This window comes from Quercus lobata, chromosome 10, assembly GCF_001633185.2.
Source record: "Quercus lobata isolate SW786 chromosome 10, ValleyOak3.0 Primary Assembly, whole genome shotgun sequence".
NCBI classification, from domain to species: domain Eukaryota; kingdom Viridiplantae; phylum Streptophyta; class Magnoliopsida; order Fagales; family Fagaceae; genus Quercus; species Quercus lobata.
In genome coordinates this window covers 50226337-50242858 of record NC_044913.1, presented here as the reverse complement: position 1 = coordinate 50242858, position 16522 = coordinate 50226337, and the positions used below count along the sequence as shown (strand labels likewise).

Genomic DNA, 16522 nt, shown 5'->3' with positions numbered 1-16522 from the left:
ATTGATCAAGTAAAAACTGAGGAACTTAGAACACAAATTTTATAAATAAAACTTCAGAATGTTGTTTCTTCATTAGTAAAAACTCTTCATTAATTTCCATGTGATGGGAAACAAAACTCTTTAAAAACTATATACAAAAAACTCTTTGGCCTTATTCTAGCGAGGAAAGTTTCACCAACTGAACAGGCTAATTGACAAAAAACGAACATTAATCAATTACCCAAAAAGTTCGTATAGAATGATGTCATGAGCATTCTGGATGTTTAGTGCATAAGAAATTAGTGTGTTACATGTGAATATTAATTATAGAATTCCCTAGTCATTTAGGCTGTGTTTGTTTTGAGTGAAAATCACTTTCAGAAATGCTTTTCCATAAATGCAGGTGTTTGATTGCGCATGGAAAATAAATTTTTCGGAAATACTTTTCAGTTGACCGTGTGTTGGGGTGTAAAATGATTTCCATTTTTATTTTACCTTCAAATATCATTTTCCGGAAAACAGAGAGAGAGCTAAGTGAGAGGGAGATCGCGCCCCCATGCACAGAGAGAGAGAGAGAGAGAGAGAGAGAGAGAGAGAGAGAGAGAGAGAGAGAGAGAAGAAGAGACCGAACCCAGAAACCGACTCCAAAAAACCCAGAAAACCCAAGACCGAGCTTGTTCATCGAGCAATGCCCAAACCCATTCGTCAAACCCAGAAAACCCATTCGATAGCACCATTTCAAACCCTCATCGCGCCGATCACACCATCGGCGAGATCGTTGCACCCCAGCATCGATCCACCCAAAACCAATCGTTCTCGTTGCACTCCAAAACCGATCGTCTTCGACCCAAATTTGTCTTCTCCGATCGCAATCGCGCGGAGTTTGCCTCTGCCGGGCGATCTCGCCTCTTGTCGAACCCAGTCGCCTCTCTCTCTTCCTTCTTCTCTCAATTTGACCGGATTATGAATTTTTTTTTTCTGGGTTTTATTTGTGTTTCTGGATTGAGAAATGAAATTATATATTTGTTTGGCAGCTGAGAAAATGTGAGCAACATGTAGAAAATGTGTTTTCTATGGTATTTTCAAGAATACAACTAAACACCAGAAAATATTTTTCACAACATTTTCTGAAATGCAACCAAACGCTTAAAAATATTTTCCTTTCCTGAAAATAGCATTTCTGGAAAATAAGTATTTTTCGGAAAATATTTTACATGAAACAAACACAGCCTTAAGTACAAATTTTGGTAAGAAAGCATCAGTGCACTACTGAGGAAATATTATTTCAAAACATCCATTTTATTACCCAAGAGAATTTACAAACTTTGTTTAGCATTGAAAGTTCAAAAACGTGTAAAAACACCTTTGAACGTTTAGACCCCCAAAATACAACTTAACCAATTCAAGTAATATGTCAAACAATTAGTGTACGGAAACTTAACATATACTATAATATGAAATTGATTAAATACTATCTAAGCCATAACAAATTAAAATCCACAGCAGATAATGAAAAGGAAAAGATAGAGAGGAAGGAAGATGCAAACACAAAGACAACACGCAATGTGTTATCGAAGAGGAAACCGAAGCCCTCGGCGTAAAACCTCTCCGCCGCCTTCCAAGCGGTAAACAATCCACTAGAAAATACAGTTGGGATACAAGGACAGCAATAGACCCTCCAAGCCTAATCTACCCAGTGCACCTAAGCCCTCCAAGCTTCTTGCTCCAACGAGGTTGCGCCGAACCTTTTTCTTTTCTAGCTTCCCGGATTCCGATACTAGACCATAGCATCAACCAATGAAGATTGGTTCCTTCCTAACTGCTTCCCAGAAATCCAAACAACTATCTCACAGTGATGATGATGGTGAGAACCAGGTTTGGTATAATGCCTCTCAAGGATTTGACAATGGAGAGGAAGAGAGTTGAAGAATTTGAAGAGACTCTAAGGTATAGATTATGGGTGAATCAATCTTGTTTTTCTTTAGGGTTTCTCTCTCAAAATTCTCTCTGGAAGCTCTTTTTCAATCGTGGGTAAAAGGGGTATTTATACTGGAGTGGGAGAGGAATGTGAAACGTCAGGTTTTACAAAACAGGGGTGGCTCGCGGCTTGACCTCGCGGCTTGACCAAGTCGCGAGATCCAGTCGCGAGATAACCGTATGGCCAGTTGTCCTGTTTTGTCCTGTAGTGCTCTAGCTAGCATGACTGTTCATCTTCCAGCATGCTTGGCATGTGTGCTGCGTCTGGCGGCTTGCAGCCGCGAGTCACCCGCGAGTCTTTATTTTCTTGCACACTCTTGAGCAATCTTCACTCTATCTCACTCACTACCCTTACATCAAACCCACCTAAATACAGGGTTACTAAATGCTGAATTACAAGCAAATTTGGCACGGAATAAAGCCAATTAGATGGTTGAATAAATTCAACCTTACAATCTCCCCCTTTGGCTATTCCGTGACAAAACCCTAAAACAGACTCTAGACTTAACATGTGAGTTGGGAACAGTTGAACAAAACTCACTCACACCTAACTCTAGAAGCTGTGAAGCATTTGAATCATATGAACATAATACTCCTGAAACACAACAATACACCATGATCATTGTAAGCAGAAAATTATAAAATGCATATGAAACAGACAATATGTGATCAAGCAAAGATGGAGTTAAGAAACAAACCATGGCTTGATCAACCAAGTGAACACCACAAGGTAGTGATCACAGTGCTCATTCACACTTGGAATGAACACAAGGACATACAAGTTAACAAGCACAAGGCAAGACACTTGTATGTTCAACACTCAACCAATGCATAACACACAAGGTATATGCATCTAGGAACAATCCTACAAGGGCACAAGAGTGACAGTACATAAACCAAAATGCAGAACATTTAGATTAAAGTACTGATTTCAACATAGCATAAAGGCTGCATTAAGCAAGGTACATACCATAAAGCCTACAAACTATGCATAAAACATAAACCCTAAAAACTTACAAAAGCACATGGGTACAAACACAAAAACATCCTGAATAACATCATCAAAATATATTAAAGTTTAAACCAAGAGTATAGGTTAAGAGTTAAAAACAACTATACACCAAAACACAGTGTATCAAACCCATATAAACATTAAATAGTCCAGCAAACATAAATCTAAAACCATAAGTTTAGAGGATAAGACTAAAAACAAAAGTATGTGTGTGTGTACTCCCCCTATCACTATGCACACTTCCCTTTGAAACTTTCTCCCCCTTACTGAATGCTCTCCCCCTTTTTGTCACGAATAACTAAAGGCTCTCGTCCAACTTTCGTTGAATATCATCTAGCTGATTCTCCATAGTCTCGAGACGCATTTGGACATGGTTGTTTGTGGAGTAGAGAAGTGCCACAAGCTCATCAACGCGTTTCTGAATATGCTCAAGTACATTGCCGACTCTATCAGTGTGAGGAGCAGTCTGTGCTTGCGGAATACTAGCCGGTGAAGTTTCAGGAATAGCACGTGATGTAGATGTGGTATGTGCAGGTGTTTCTGATTCAGGGGCAGATGGAGTAACCGGAGAGATGTGAGCACTCCTTGGTGATTTAGATGAGTGACTTCTGCTAGCTTGAAGAGTGAACAAGGAAATGGGACGTTGACGAGTCAACATTTTTCCATCTGCAGGAGGAATAATGCCTTCACGAAGAATGAGCTTCATGATGAGACTGCAAAATGGAATAACTCCTTTAGCTGCAGTTCGACACGCGGTCTTCCTCAAGGTGTAGTAGATGTGAGCACATATATCAATGGGGGCTCCTGTAATGAGGTCACAAAGGAATAGAGCTCTCCCAAGATTGATGAATGTAGTGTTGGACAGTGGGTAGAGATTGGTGAACATGATCAACTTCAGTGTGGTCAGCTCTGGTGCAAACTTTGCGGTGCTGATGGATGTTCCTGCACTGGATACTTCATGATCGGATCCTAGGATTTGTAGAATTTCTCCAACTTCTGGAGTTCGTTCATCGTAAGGAGTTAGGTTCACATTCTGAGGTCTGGTGATGCCGAGAAGATCTGCGATGGAGTCTGGGGAAACACTAAACTCTGTTCCTCTGACCCAGAAAATGAGTTGAGGTCCAAGATCAGTTGCATTGGAGAAGCATTCTTTGACCAGCTCATCCGTTGGATCATCAAAGTTCCCGAACAAGTTTGCCCAATCTCATTTCTCAAAGATTCGAGGGATGAAAGTGGTTCCTAAGGTGTTGAACTCTACCACCCGTTCCACTATAGTGGTTGACTTGTCAAACACGTTTGATTAGACGTGTGAGTTAAGCGGAAGTCTAAACCTATCCTCATTGGGATCTTGAGATGCCTGAGATGATAGACGAGTTCTTTTAGCAACTGGTGTTGCTGGTTCGTCAGCAACAATGTCTTTACCCCTGGAAGATCGACGAGACATCTGTAAGATAACAGGCCCACAGCAAAGAACCAAACAACAGTACCACACAAGATACATGTCAACAAGATTCAGTAAAACAATTTCAATATATAAATACAAACTGAAGATAGTGCAGACCCAACCAAACTTCCAACAATACAAAGAAGCACAAAATAACAGGTGCAGCAAAATGGTGATAGTGCACAAAGACATAGATAGACAAAACAACTGACAAAACTGTCAATGAGACAGGTTATCATGACCATGATATGCAAACAGATACAGCATTCGAACATTTAGAGCAGATAACATAAATCACTCCACCAGAGATATGAACAAGGGAAAATATTTCAACATGAAGAAACCAATCATCCACACTAGAGCACATGGTTGAGAGACATACATTATGTTATCATAAAAACTCAGTAACCAATACCGAAAACCAACATCAATACTCAAGCAAGTGAAAAGAGTAAGTCAAATAGACACCAAACCCATAAAAAAAATCCAGACTCAACAACAGGCAAATATCAGAACAATGAAAATCACATTGTGACTGCTCAATCATGAAAACAGATGAGAACAATAACAAACAAAACACGCCATACCCATTACACAAAGAGAGAAGTATTTCGAACACAATATCAATCCAAACGGTAACAAAAATATGCAGGAAAAAAAAGGAAAATGAGATTGAGAAAGCAAAACCCATACCTTTTCTTGATAATTTGGATAAGAAATGAAGCACCAATGAGGTTTGAAAATGGATTCACGAAGTGTTTGGAGTGTTTGGAAAGGAGATATTTTAGAGAGAAGATGAACAGTCACAAATGTTCGAGGGAAAACTGAAAAAGATTTAAAAACTGCTCCTGTTTCTGCCAAACACGCGATTTTCGCGACTTGATTAAGTCGCCACACAGTCGCCAGATTAAGCCGCCAAAGCACTCAAGGACAAAAATTTGAAAAATTTTTCTAAGTGTTTTTCGCGACTAGAAGGTCTACCCGCGAGTGAGTCGCGAGCTGAGCCGCGAAAATCTCTGAGTAAACCTCGCGACTGGACCTTCCACTCGCGAACAAGTCGCCAAAAATAACCAGCAAAGACGCGACTGAGGCACGCGACTTGACATACCCGCGACTGAGCCGCCAAAACAGGGCAAAACATGATTTTTGAAATTTTCAGATTTTTCAAACAAAATACTTTCCAAAAACACCTAAAACACTCAAAAATCTTTTTGTGCTTGAATTAACAAAGATTGAGCATGTGAAAACACATTTCATCAAGTACAATCACACAAATGAATATGACATTTATTGAACATAAACTTGTGTGTTGTGTGTGGATATCAACAATGAGATAGTCCTTAGTCTAATGTGAAGTTTCAATGATCAATTCAACCAAGACATACACAATTAGTACTAGATCATGTGACCCATCTCAATTATAGAAGTATGTATATATGACCTCCCACAAAACTTGATAACATGACTTGGAGCTTTACATTTGACTCCACTTTTAATCAACATTTGATCTTTTTGATCTTTTGAGGCAATCACCTCTCATTGTGAGAGTGATATTTGATATTTCACTTTAATGAATAAGACTTTGGCTTTTTGAATAAACATTCACTTTAATATAAGGTCGCTTACCCTTTTTCCTAGTCAAATACTAGAATGTGCGACAGGCTTTTGCAGCTCAATATCTCTTTTCATTTGGAGATTTACATTTGGTGAGCTCTTTTTAGCAAAACAAAAATAAATAGTGGGAAGATATATAGACACACGTCTATGCATGTCTCAAGATCAACATAACCATTCACTAATCATTCATGACAAGTTTGAAGATCTATTTACAACAATCACATAGATTTCAAGATTTTTCCCACAGTGATATGAGTGCATGAAAACAAGCAATGCTCGAAAATGCACAAATCCATTAGCACAAAGGTACAAGGCAAAACAAGTTTTGAGACAAAAACTCAACAAAGTCAATCAAGCTTTTTGATTTTCTAATTTTTATGTGATTTTTGGATTTTTGACACAAGAAGCAAAAAGATTGATAAGACAAAAATAAAAAAATGCACAAGAAGACAAGCAAACAACCAATAGCAAAAACAGCAAGCAAAACAAACAAACATTGTCACAAAGCATAGGAAGTATTAATGCATGGACATGTTCTAATGCTTATGCATGAGTACCCTTTTTCACCCACACGTCACTTGCGTTTGAGGTGATTTCCTTATAGGATTGGGTACGGGAGTTAGGGCTTTCAAACCTTCGTGAGAAGCTTTCCAAGCAGTTGGAGAATGCACCAATCATCTTCATCACGTTCATCATTCCGAGATCACCATTCTGATCTCTAGATTGATCACCTGCCCAAATTCTTCTATCATTTATAGGTCCTCCTGACCTTTGAGGAGTTGCACTGTTCTTTACTCTCAGCTTTTGGCAATTTGGTCGAGTATGCCCTTGAAGTCCGCAATAATGACACACATAAGTCGCTCTAGGACCTCTTTGTGGTCGTGGGCGTGACTTGGCACAAGATTCAGACCTGCCCACAGATTGATTACGGGGATTCAGCATCCGTTGGTTCACCACATTCTTCTTCTCCTCCACCTCGAGCTTCTCACCAGTAAGGTCAGCTACAACTGGATCTTTGGCCTTTACAAACTTCACTTCTTTAGTGACATTTCCAGATGAACTACTTCCTCCGGTATATCCCAATCCGGATTTGTCTGAAAAGCTCTTTTGAGATGAGATAACATCATCTAGCTTCTTGGTGGTGACTCTCTCTATTTTAGCATTTGCTTGCACAACCTCATTATCAAGAAATCTCACTTTTGTGTAAGTTTCGGACAACTCACCATTCAATGTTTCTATCTCACATTTGGCCTCCCTATATCGGATTAGGAGACTTTTGTAGTCCTCCTTAGCCTTCTTCATTTTTCTCACAGCAGCCTTGACCACCCTTGTGTACTCACCCGACTTCTCCAAGAGTATGTTATAATTCTCTTGAAGATTTGCTGTGCTTTCATCTTCTTCAGCATCTGATTCTTCAACAATTCCTAGTGATTCATCATCACTATGTTCTCCAAGGTCTTGTACAAGCAGATTCAACTCATCAGAAGACTCAACATGAGCAATAGTCATAAAAGCTGAATAGTTCCCCTCTCCATCACAGCTTTCTTCTGATTCTGAGTCAGATGAATCCGAGTCACTCAATGTCGTGGCATACACTTTACCTTTCGATTTCAAATAATTCGGACATTCCTTCTTAAAGTGTCCATACCCGTTACATTCGAAACAAGTGACACCTTGTGTGGGTTGAGATTCTTTTCCATCTTTTTTTTTGAAATCCCTTTTCTCCCTTCCAGAACTTTGGAATTTTCTTTTATCATCAAATTTGCCATTATTTTTGAATTTCAAAAACTTTCTGAAATTTTTGACAAGGTATGCAACATCTTTGTCAACCACATCTTCTCCCGATGAGTCTTGATCTTCCACCTTCTCATTAATGGTCTTTAGAGCAAGAGATTTACTCTTCCGTTGATTTGGCAGTGACATCTCATAAGTCTGCAGAGAACCCACCAGCTCCTGCACTTTGATGTCATCAAGGTCCTTACTCTCTTCAATTGCTGTCACTTTAGCACGAAAACTTTCCGGCAATGATCGAAGGATCTTCCTTACAATCTTTGAATCCTCCGTTTTCTCCCCCAAGTTGAACTTACTGACAACCACCTCATTTAGCTTCCCATAGAAAGAGTCAAAAGACTCATCCTCACTCATTTTGAGCTTCTCAAACCGGGTGGTCAGCATTTGTAACTTGGTGTCCTTCACTTTCTTCGTGCCTTCATAAGTGGTTTCCAAAATCTCCCATGCTTCTTTGGTAATGGTAATGTGAGAAATCCTGTGAAATTCATCTGGAGACACACCACAGAAAATAGCATTGAGTGCTTTACTGCTAGCATTGGATGCAGCAAGTGCTGCCTTATCCCAAGTGGATTTGGCTGCCTCAGGTCTAGTCCAACCAATCTCAACAGCATCCCAAACAGATTCATCAATAGAACACAGAAAAGCTCTCATGCGAACCTTCCAAAAAACATAATTACTACCATCAAAATATGGAGGTGCATTTAGGGATTGAGACCTATCCATCTCAAAAGGGAGTCAAGGATCACACAATGGTAATAAAACCAATAGCAGTGTACCTGCTCTGATACCAATTGAAAGTTCAAAAACGTGTAAAAACACCTTTGAACGTTTAGACCCCCAAAATACAACTTAACCAATTCAAGCAATATGTTAAACAACTAGTATGCGGAAACTTAACATATACTATAATATGAAATTGATTAAATACTATCTAAGCCATAACAAATTAAAATCCACAGCAGATAATGAAAAGGCAAAGATAGAGAGGAAGGAAGATGCAAACACAAAGACAACACGCGATGTGTTATCGAAGAGGAAACCGAAGCCCTCGGCGTAAAACCTCTCCGCCGCCCTCCAAGCGGTAAACAATCCACTAGAAAATACAGTTGGGATACAAGGACAGTAATAGACCCTCCAAACCTAATCTACCCAGTGCACCTAAGCCCTCCAAGCTTCTTGCTCCAACGAGGTTGCGCCGAACCTTTTTCTTTTCTAGCTTCCCGGATTCCGCTACTAGACCATAGCATCAACCAATGAAGATTGGTTCCTTCCTAACTGCTTCCCAGAAATCCAAACAACTGTCTCACAGTGATGATGATGGTGAGAACCAGGTTTGGTATAATGCCTCTCAAGGATTTGACAATGGAGGGGAAGAGAGTTGAGGAATTTGAAGAGACTCTAAGGTATAGATTGTGGGTGAATCAATCTTGTTTTTCTTTAGGATTTCTCTCTCAAAATTCTCTCTGGAAGCTCTCTTTGAATCGTGGGTAAAAGGGGTATTTATACTGGAGTGGGAGAGGAATGTGAAACGTCAGGTTTTACAAAATAGGGGTGGCTCGCGGCTTGACCAAGTCGCGAGATCCAGTCGCGAGATGACCGTATGGCCAGTTGTCCAGTTTTGTCCTGTAGTGCTCCAGCTAGCATGACTGTTCATCTTCCAGCATGCTTGGCATGTGTGCTGCGTCTGGCGGCTTGCAGCTGCGAGTCCCAGCCGCGAGTCTCTGTTTTCTTGCACACTCTTGAGCAATCTTCACTCTATCTCACTCACTACCCTTACATCAAACCCACCTAAATACAGGGTTACTAAATGCTGAATTACAAGCAAATTTGGCACGGAATAAAGCCAATTAGATGGTTGAATAAATTCAACCTTACAAGCATGAGCATTAACATAGTCTTGATTATGATAAAACCTGTATAGAATGCTTTCTAAAGATTGATAACCAATTTCCAATGAAGTATTTATTGATGGTTGGCTTTCAAACGTCCAGGCATTTTGTTCAAGGATCAATCAAACAAATTTTAGAGTGGAGATACAAAACTAGTACTCTACAAGGATGCTGAAACACAGCAATCATGTATTTTACATAGGCAAGATCAATTAAATTAACAATAACAACAAAGAAAGAAAGAAAGAAATAATTTGTGTATTTACACAGGCAAGATCAATTCTATTGAACATGGAACAGCCATCCAAATTATATAGCCTTTGAACTTATGCTATCTGGATGATAGAACATGCTAGCTATTTGTATAAAAGTGAGCACCAGAAAATAATAGGCTAATAGCAGCCACTATTGATGCAGTTCTCGAAGAGGTGTTAAAATATTTACATTTTAATGTTGCCTTCCAACCGTACATTTCCGTAATTGAACCCAACAAAAAACAAGGTAACAATTGCATCCAAAAGCACAGCTCAGGTTTGAGTAATCCAAGGAGACTACTATTGTTGAATTTCAAAACCAAAATTTTCAGTTTCTGATTATATGTCAACACAGTGAGTCACAATTTTAAAATGAAGCATAAAATTAAAAGCTACTAAACCTGTCTCACAAAAACCAGAATCCTTTTTTTTTAAAAATAACTCAATTATGACAATAATTGGGGAAAGGGAGATTTGAAATTTCGAATCTTGGTTCTCCTCATAAAGAGACCAAGTAATGCCCACTAAGCTACAAGGCTCATGGCAAAAAATCTGAATCTGCTAAATCCTATTTAGTTCCCATATTGTTAAATAACTTTCTCCCAATGTCCAATTCTCCTCCTTGGGAGAACCTACATTTAAACCCCCACTACCCCAACTCCTGCGACTACTCTCATAGTTTTGAGACTGAGGTTTTATGTTTTGTTTTGTTGTCATTGTATCTCTTACAAATCTCACCCAACCTACTACCCTAACCCCTTTTCAACCCAAATACATTCACTGTAATTCGATACACAACATTCTTCTCATCTCACAACCTTATTCTTCCTATCCCAAACCCTTTTTTTCATTTTTCTTTTCCAAAACAGATTAATAACAACTCGATGCAATCCAAAAATTTTTAAAAATAAAATAAAATTGGCAATTAAATACAACACCTACAGTACCAAAATGAAACTAAAACCTAAGTTCATTTCCGAGTGAAAATTAAATATCCATTAATTCATTAAATCTGCAAAATCTAAGAGAGGAAAATCATAATTTATGTGGCTTTTGTCAAACTCACACAGATCTTCAACTCCAAATCCAAAAATATATATATATATATATATATGAAATTTAATAAAAATATGAATACATACGCATTATATATATATAGATTCAGAGAGAGAGAGAAGGAGATGTGGAAGGATACCGTTGGAGATATCGGCGAACTGTTCAGTGAGTAGATCTGAGCTCCGTCGGGGTTTTCAATGAAGGGTTAGCGCACTCTCGCGAAAAAGTGCAGTGAAACTGTGAGAGAAAAGAATAGAGAAAGAGAAATTTAACAGACCAGAGAGTGCATATTAAGTTCTCTAAATAAAAAAAGGTTGTAGCACGTGCCACGCATGTGCAATCGCGCTGGTTTGCATCTTTTGGGGCTTCTCTATTTTGCGTCAATGGACCAATAACAAATTGACACACATAGTTTAGTGGGATATGTGTGATTTAGCAATATAATTTATTTTATTGTTTCAGTTGGCTTAAACTTTTTTTTTATTTATTTTATATGTGTGATTTAGCAATATAATTGATAATTTTTGTTGTAAGATATTTGTGGTTTGAAATTCTACCTGTACCAATTTTTTTTTTTTTTTTTTTGGATGTTTTAGTGAGGTGATATGAAAAATCCTTTTTTTTTTTTTAGACCAACAGTTCTAAGAGCCCATAATCAGCTCAAAGCCCACGGTCCAATAGCCATGAAAATTAAATACCACTTCTAACTAAATCAGGCCACCTAAATTAATCACTCACAAATTGTATCAATTAATATAAAACTCAAATTTAAGCCCAATAGCCCATTCACAAAACAAAGCCCTCAAATTATCAAAGTCAATAACCCAAATTGATGGTCTAGACAAGTCCCAGGATTGATAAAGTTTAGATTTGGGTCATGGAATTAATTGGGCCAACACTCAAGTAAAGAAGGACCACAAGTTTTTCAGTCTATTTTATAAGCCAGCCCAAAAGGAAAGACATGTGCCCAGCCCATGAGGCCTAGCTCAAAGTTACAGACACAATCTTGATCATGATAACCTATATAGAATGCTTTCCAGAGATTTTATAAGCTACGACACCAAGTACACTAAATCAGATATGTATGGTTCAACACGTCCAATGAAGTATTTATTGATTGTTGCCTCGCAAACTTCCAGGCATTTTGTTCAAATTTTAGAGTGGAGATACGCTAGTACCCTACAAGAATGCAAAAACACAACAATAACAAAGAAATACATGATGTGTATTTTACATAATTTCATTAATAATAAAGGTAAATTATAAATTACACTCCTAAATTGCACTCTAATAACAAAGAAATACATAATTTGTGTATTTTACATGGACAAGATCAATTCCATTGAAAAGGGAACAACCATCCAAATTATATAGCCTTTGAAGCTATATTAATGGGATGATAGTACATATTGTTTGTATAAAAGTGAGCAACAGAAGAATAATAGCAGCCACTGTTGAAGCGGTTCTCCAAGGAGTGTTAAAATATTGACTTTTTAATGTTGCATTCCTTTTGTGCCAAAGATTGTCATGGAAATTATTCAACTCTTTACAGAGATGAAAGTAATCATCTCTCACCCTACTCCCTATGACACCTTTGTTAAGATTGTTAATCATAGATTTTACTCCATCGTTGTCACCTAGAATATTATCCAAGATTTTTTCATCACAAAGCAAATTCACATCTTCGGTAGTATTGATGAGAAAATCCAACAACATAAAGTAATCTGTATAGTATGCATTTTCTATATAGCGAGTTTGCTCTAATGCCATAATGTTTCGAGAAATTACTTCCGTCTTGTCCTCTATTTCAAATTTTGGGAATTTCAACACTCCTTTTTCAAATTTTATGTCAAAATACCATGTACTTGTAACAGCCTCGAACTTTACTCCTGCCGCATGGAGCTTTGTTGCAGAGTACAAATGTGTAAGCAGTTCACTGTCTCTTTTTGGTAGCTTCTCGAGTGGAGGTAGCAGAAGGGTTCTAATAAGACCAGTGAAGTGTTCTATTTCCACATTGGGAGTGGTCTGTATGAACTGCAAATTGAGGTACGTAAAGTAGTCAATAGAAAGCTCACGAAAACCGTAATCAGAGGGAGATGGAATTGCAAGGTCGTATAGTTTCTCAATAACAAAAAATGGAAGCTGATTTTCAAGTAATAGTAAGTCAACCTTCAAAAAAGTAGACCTTGGATCCACAACATTAGGATCATCACTTATCTGACTTATTAAAATTTTTCTGATGAAAAGCTCAATAATGAAGATGGCATCCAGCAGTATCATTTTCACGAACCTATCACTGTTAAGGTCAATAGTTTCTTCATAGCACCCGCGAATGCTTTCTTCCATGTCCCTTATTACGCCTACTAAATCCTCCAACTTTTTCTTACTCCGTTGCAAAAAACTCCTGAAGTATCTCTCTTTATGCTCTTCCATGGCTTTCAATCTTTCGTTTTTGTGGTGAAAAGGGCCAATTGAAACTACCTGAGGAGTGTAGGCTTCTTCATTCCCTTTTCGGAGCGGGTTCGGGACCTTGTAGATACGGCATTGTTTTGATGGTTCAATCTCCGGCCTCTCGACCATTTTTCTAATTTCAATTATCAGCTCATCATTTTTTTTTTCATTTCCACCTGGAATGTCTGCTTCCTTTTGAGTATTTTGATCTTCATTATTTATTGAAGCAATTGCTGGTTGAATTTCCATACTAGTTGATTCTGTCATCTCTCAAGTTGTCCTCCTTAAATTTCCTTATGACAAACACAAGACCCACTAGCATTAGAAATGTTAGGTGATATTTGTAAAAAAATATTTTTAAAATGTGGAAAAACTAGCTAGGTGATTACTCATGATGCATGGACAAGACAAAGATATCATCGTCTACTATCATCATCCTAGAAATCAGATTGTAAATGACTCTCCATTTTGAATGAGAGAGTTCAATTTTGGTTTTGGAAAAAACAATAATTAATAGGATAACAATTTAAGCACTTAAAATCATTTAATATTATTAAAAATCATGTGATAGCCTTCTCAAAAAAAAATCATGTGATAGAGTGCTGAGTAAATTGTTCGTATTGAAGAATGTTCCGCTTCAATAAGAGAAAGAAGGCAATTGGTTAACTATTTATATATTTAATTTTTACTTAACAATGTAATTTCTGTTTTTCTATTACTATGTTTTTTTTTTTTTTTTTTTTTTTTTGGCTAAAAGCATTACTATGAATTTTGCTATTGTTTATTTTTTTTTCTAGGATGTTATTCAATTATCATGAAAATCTCTTTAAAAGGTAGGTAGTAATTTTTCAGAACTTGGTATATATTGTCAATAAAATTCTCCTTTAAATATTTTTACTTGAATTAATGATCATTTTTGGAATTGTAATAGAATTTTATTTAGTTTCAAAATTTAAATGGTCATAAAGTAAAGCGAAGAGAAAGTTCAATGAAGACTCTAAATTGCATTCCAATTTTATGCTAAATGTGATTTTAATTGTTCTATTATTTGATGTCAAGTATCTTTAGATTTTAAATGGATTCCGATTTTATGTAAAGTGTCTTTTCTAATTTAATTCTAATTATGTGTCAATTATAGTTGCATGCAAATTCAAGTATTTAAACGTAAAGAATATAAGATGGCTCGATTTGAATTAATTATTTGTGTATATATATATAGTATCCATCCATGCACATATAGATTATAAGCTAGTGATATATTCGAAGTACAATAAGAATCCAAATTAGTTTCTAATTGTAGTCTAATTTCACTCCAAGTGTTTATTTTAATTTTATTACTTTTGGTGTAAAGTGACTCATTCCAAATATCAAGTGTTAAAGCTAAGGTAACCACTTCACTCACTTTTTTGGTTTTTGGAAGTTTGGAGGTAGAGGAATGTAAAAAGTAAGGGGAAATGAGAGGAGAGAGGAGGGAATTGTTATTCATTCCTCTTGTTTGGATGTTTTAAAAATTAAGTGGAGGAAGGGGAATATATATCTCTCCTCTTTGTTTGGATGTTTAAAAATTAAATAGGGAGGGGAATGATCATATAAATTAGGAAAATGCTAAAGTCATAAACTATTTTATAACTTTTTTTACAAACTGTTTATGTAGTGAGTGGTTATTAGTAAATAAAAAAGTGATGTTAGTGGTGGGTCTCGATGAGAACCAATAATAATTTACTACATCAATAGTTTGTAAAAATATTATAAAATAGTTTGTGGATATAACATTACTCTATAAATTAACATAAAGATAAAATTGACAAATTAAATTTATTTAATACAATGACCCATACTTGCTTATTTTGAGGAACTAGATATAAATTGACATCATAAGGGCATAATTGACAATTAAATTTTTTAATATAAGTTAAACCCTCCCCCCTACTCCCTATTGGGCTATGTGGATTTTGTTTTGTGTTTGATCCGGTTTGTGATCCAAGCTAATTTGGATGCGTTACGATTTTTAATGGGAGATTTGCTACGGGAAATTTTTTTGACTCATTTTGGATCCATTGTTTGGGATATATATGCTATTGCGTTGGATTAGGGTTTGATGTATTGAAAATTGTATTATATATATGGCCACTTTTGTATTTTCTATTCCTTAAATCCTTGCAACTCTGTGGACACAGACACATTGTTGAACCTTGTAAATATTTATGTTGTGTGATTTTTCTTGGCATATATTTTTATCTATTTTTCGTTTCTCATAGGTTTAGGGATTAGGTTAAATTCCTAATACTACCCTCCAAAATTTTCTAATTGGGAGAATTAAAAAAGTGGGGTTGTGACCCCTCTAAATCCCCCTTCCTCCCACCTCAAAAAACATTCAAATGAGGTTACGATCAAACCTAACCCTGGCCCCCTTCCTCTACTCCTCTCTCCATCCAGATAAGCTTCTAGGTAAACTAAAATCACTTCACTTTCACCATTGTTAAATGATTCCATGCATAAACATGAATTACAATCTAATTTGTATATAATTTTAAATGTGTAGTCAATGTTATTTCAGTAAGATAACAATGAGAAAATAAATAAATACATTGATAGACAAAAATACTTGAGTGCAAAATGTTATTAAAACCTACCTCGGTTATTGAAGTGTAGCTGCTGATTGAAAGCCTCAAAGAACGACCCTGTAAGTACAAATTAACTATCAACAACTCATGCAATCTTGTTAATTGGATTTTACTGAGTTTTTGTTTTATTTTTGAAGTATGAAAGCATGAAGGTACAACAACCAGTTGTGTCTAAAAGAAAATATTATATTGCATTTATGACTAAAAAGAATAGCTCAGTCCTAGGCGAGCATTGCTAGGGATGTAACACCCATTTTTACACCTTTTATGTGTTAACTGTTAGCTGGATTTTAGCTTTTTCAAATAAATTAGGTAGACTTGTGTGAAAGTGTTAAAATTCATGAGACATAAAATATTGTGTGAATTCGAGTGTGGGCTAGGTGTGTCCAAGCATTACATTTTGCACATATAGAAAGTGCAACGGCCAG

General features: G+C 36.7%; 1 protein-coding gene across 1 annotated transcript; it reads right to left on the bottom strand.

Moving 5' to 3' along the window:
- Positions 1–12174: 12174 nt before the first annotated feature.
- On the bottom strand, positions 12175–16149 carry LOC115964908 (UPF0481 protein At3g47200-like). The gene is made up of 4 exons (XM_031084134.1): positions 16104–16149; positions 13891–13907; positions 12595–13679; positions 12175–12198 (listed from the first exon to the last, which is right to left on the bottom strand). The coding sequence occupies exons 2-4, from the start codon at positions 13904–13906 to the stop codon at positions 12175–12177; spliced, it is 1125 nt and encodes a 374-aa protein (XP_030939994.1). The 5' UTR covers position 13907; positions 16104–16149.
- Positions 16150–16522: the final 373 nt, after the last annotated feature.

Bases quoted from the DNA above. Each gene is read 5' to 3' on its own strand.
- LOC115964908 (XM_031084134.1), bottom strand. The intron at 12,199-12,594 runs GTGAGAGATGAT...GCATTCTTGTAG, and splicing joins AAGGTGTCATAGGGAGTAGG to GGTACTAGCGTATCTCCACT.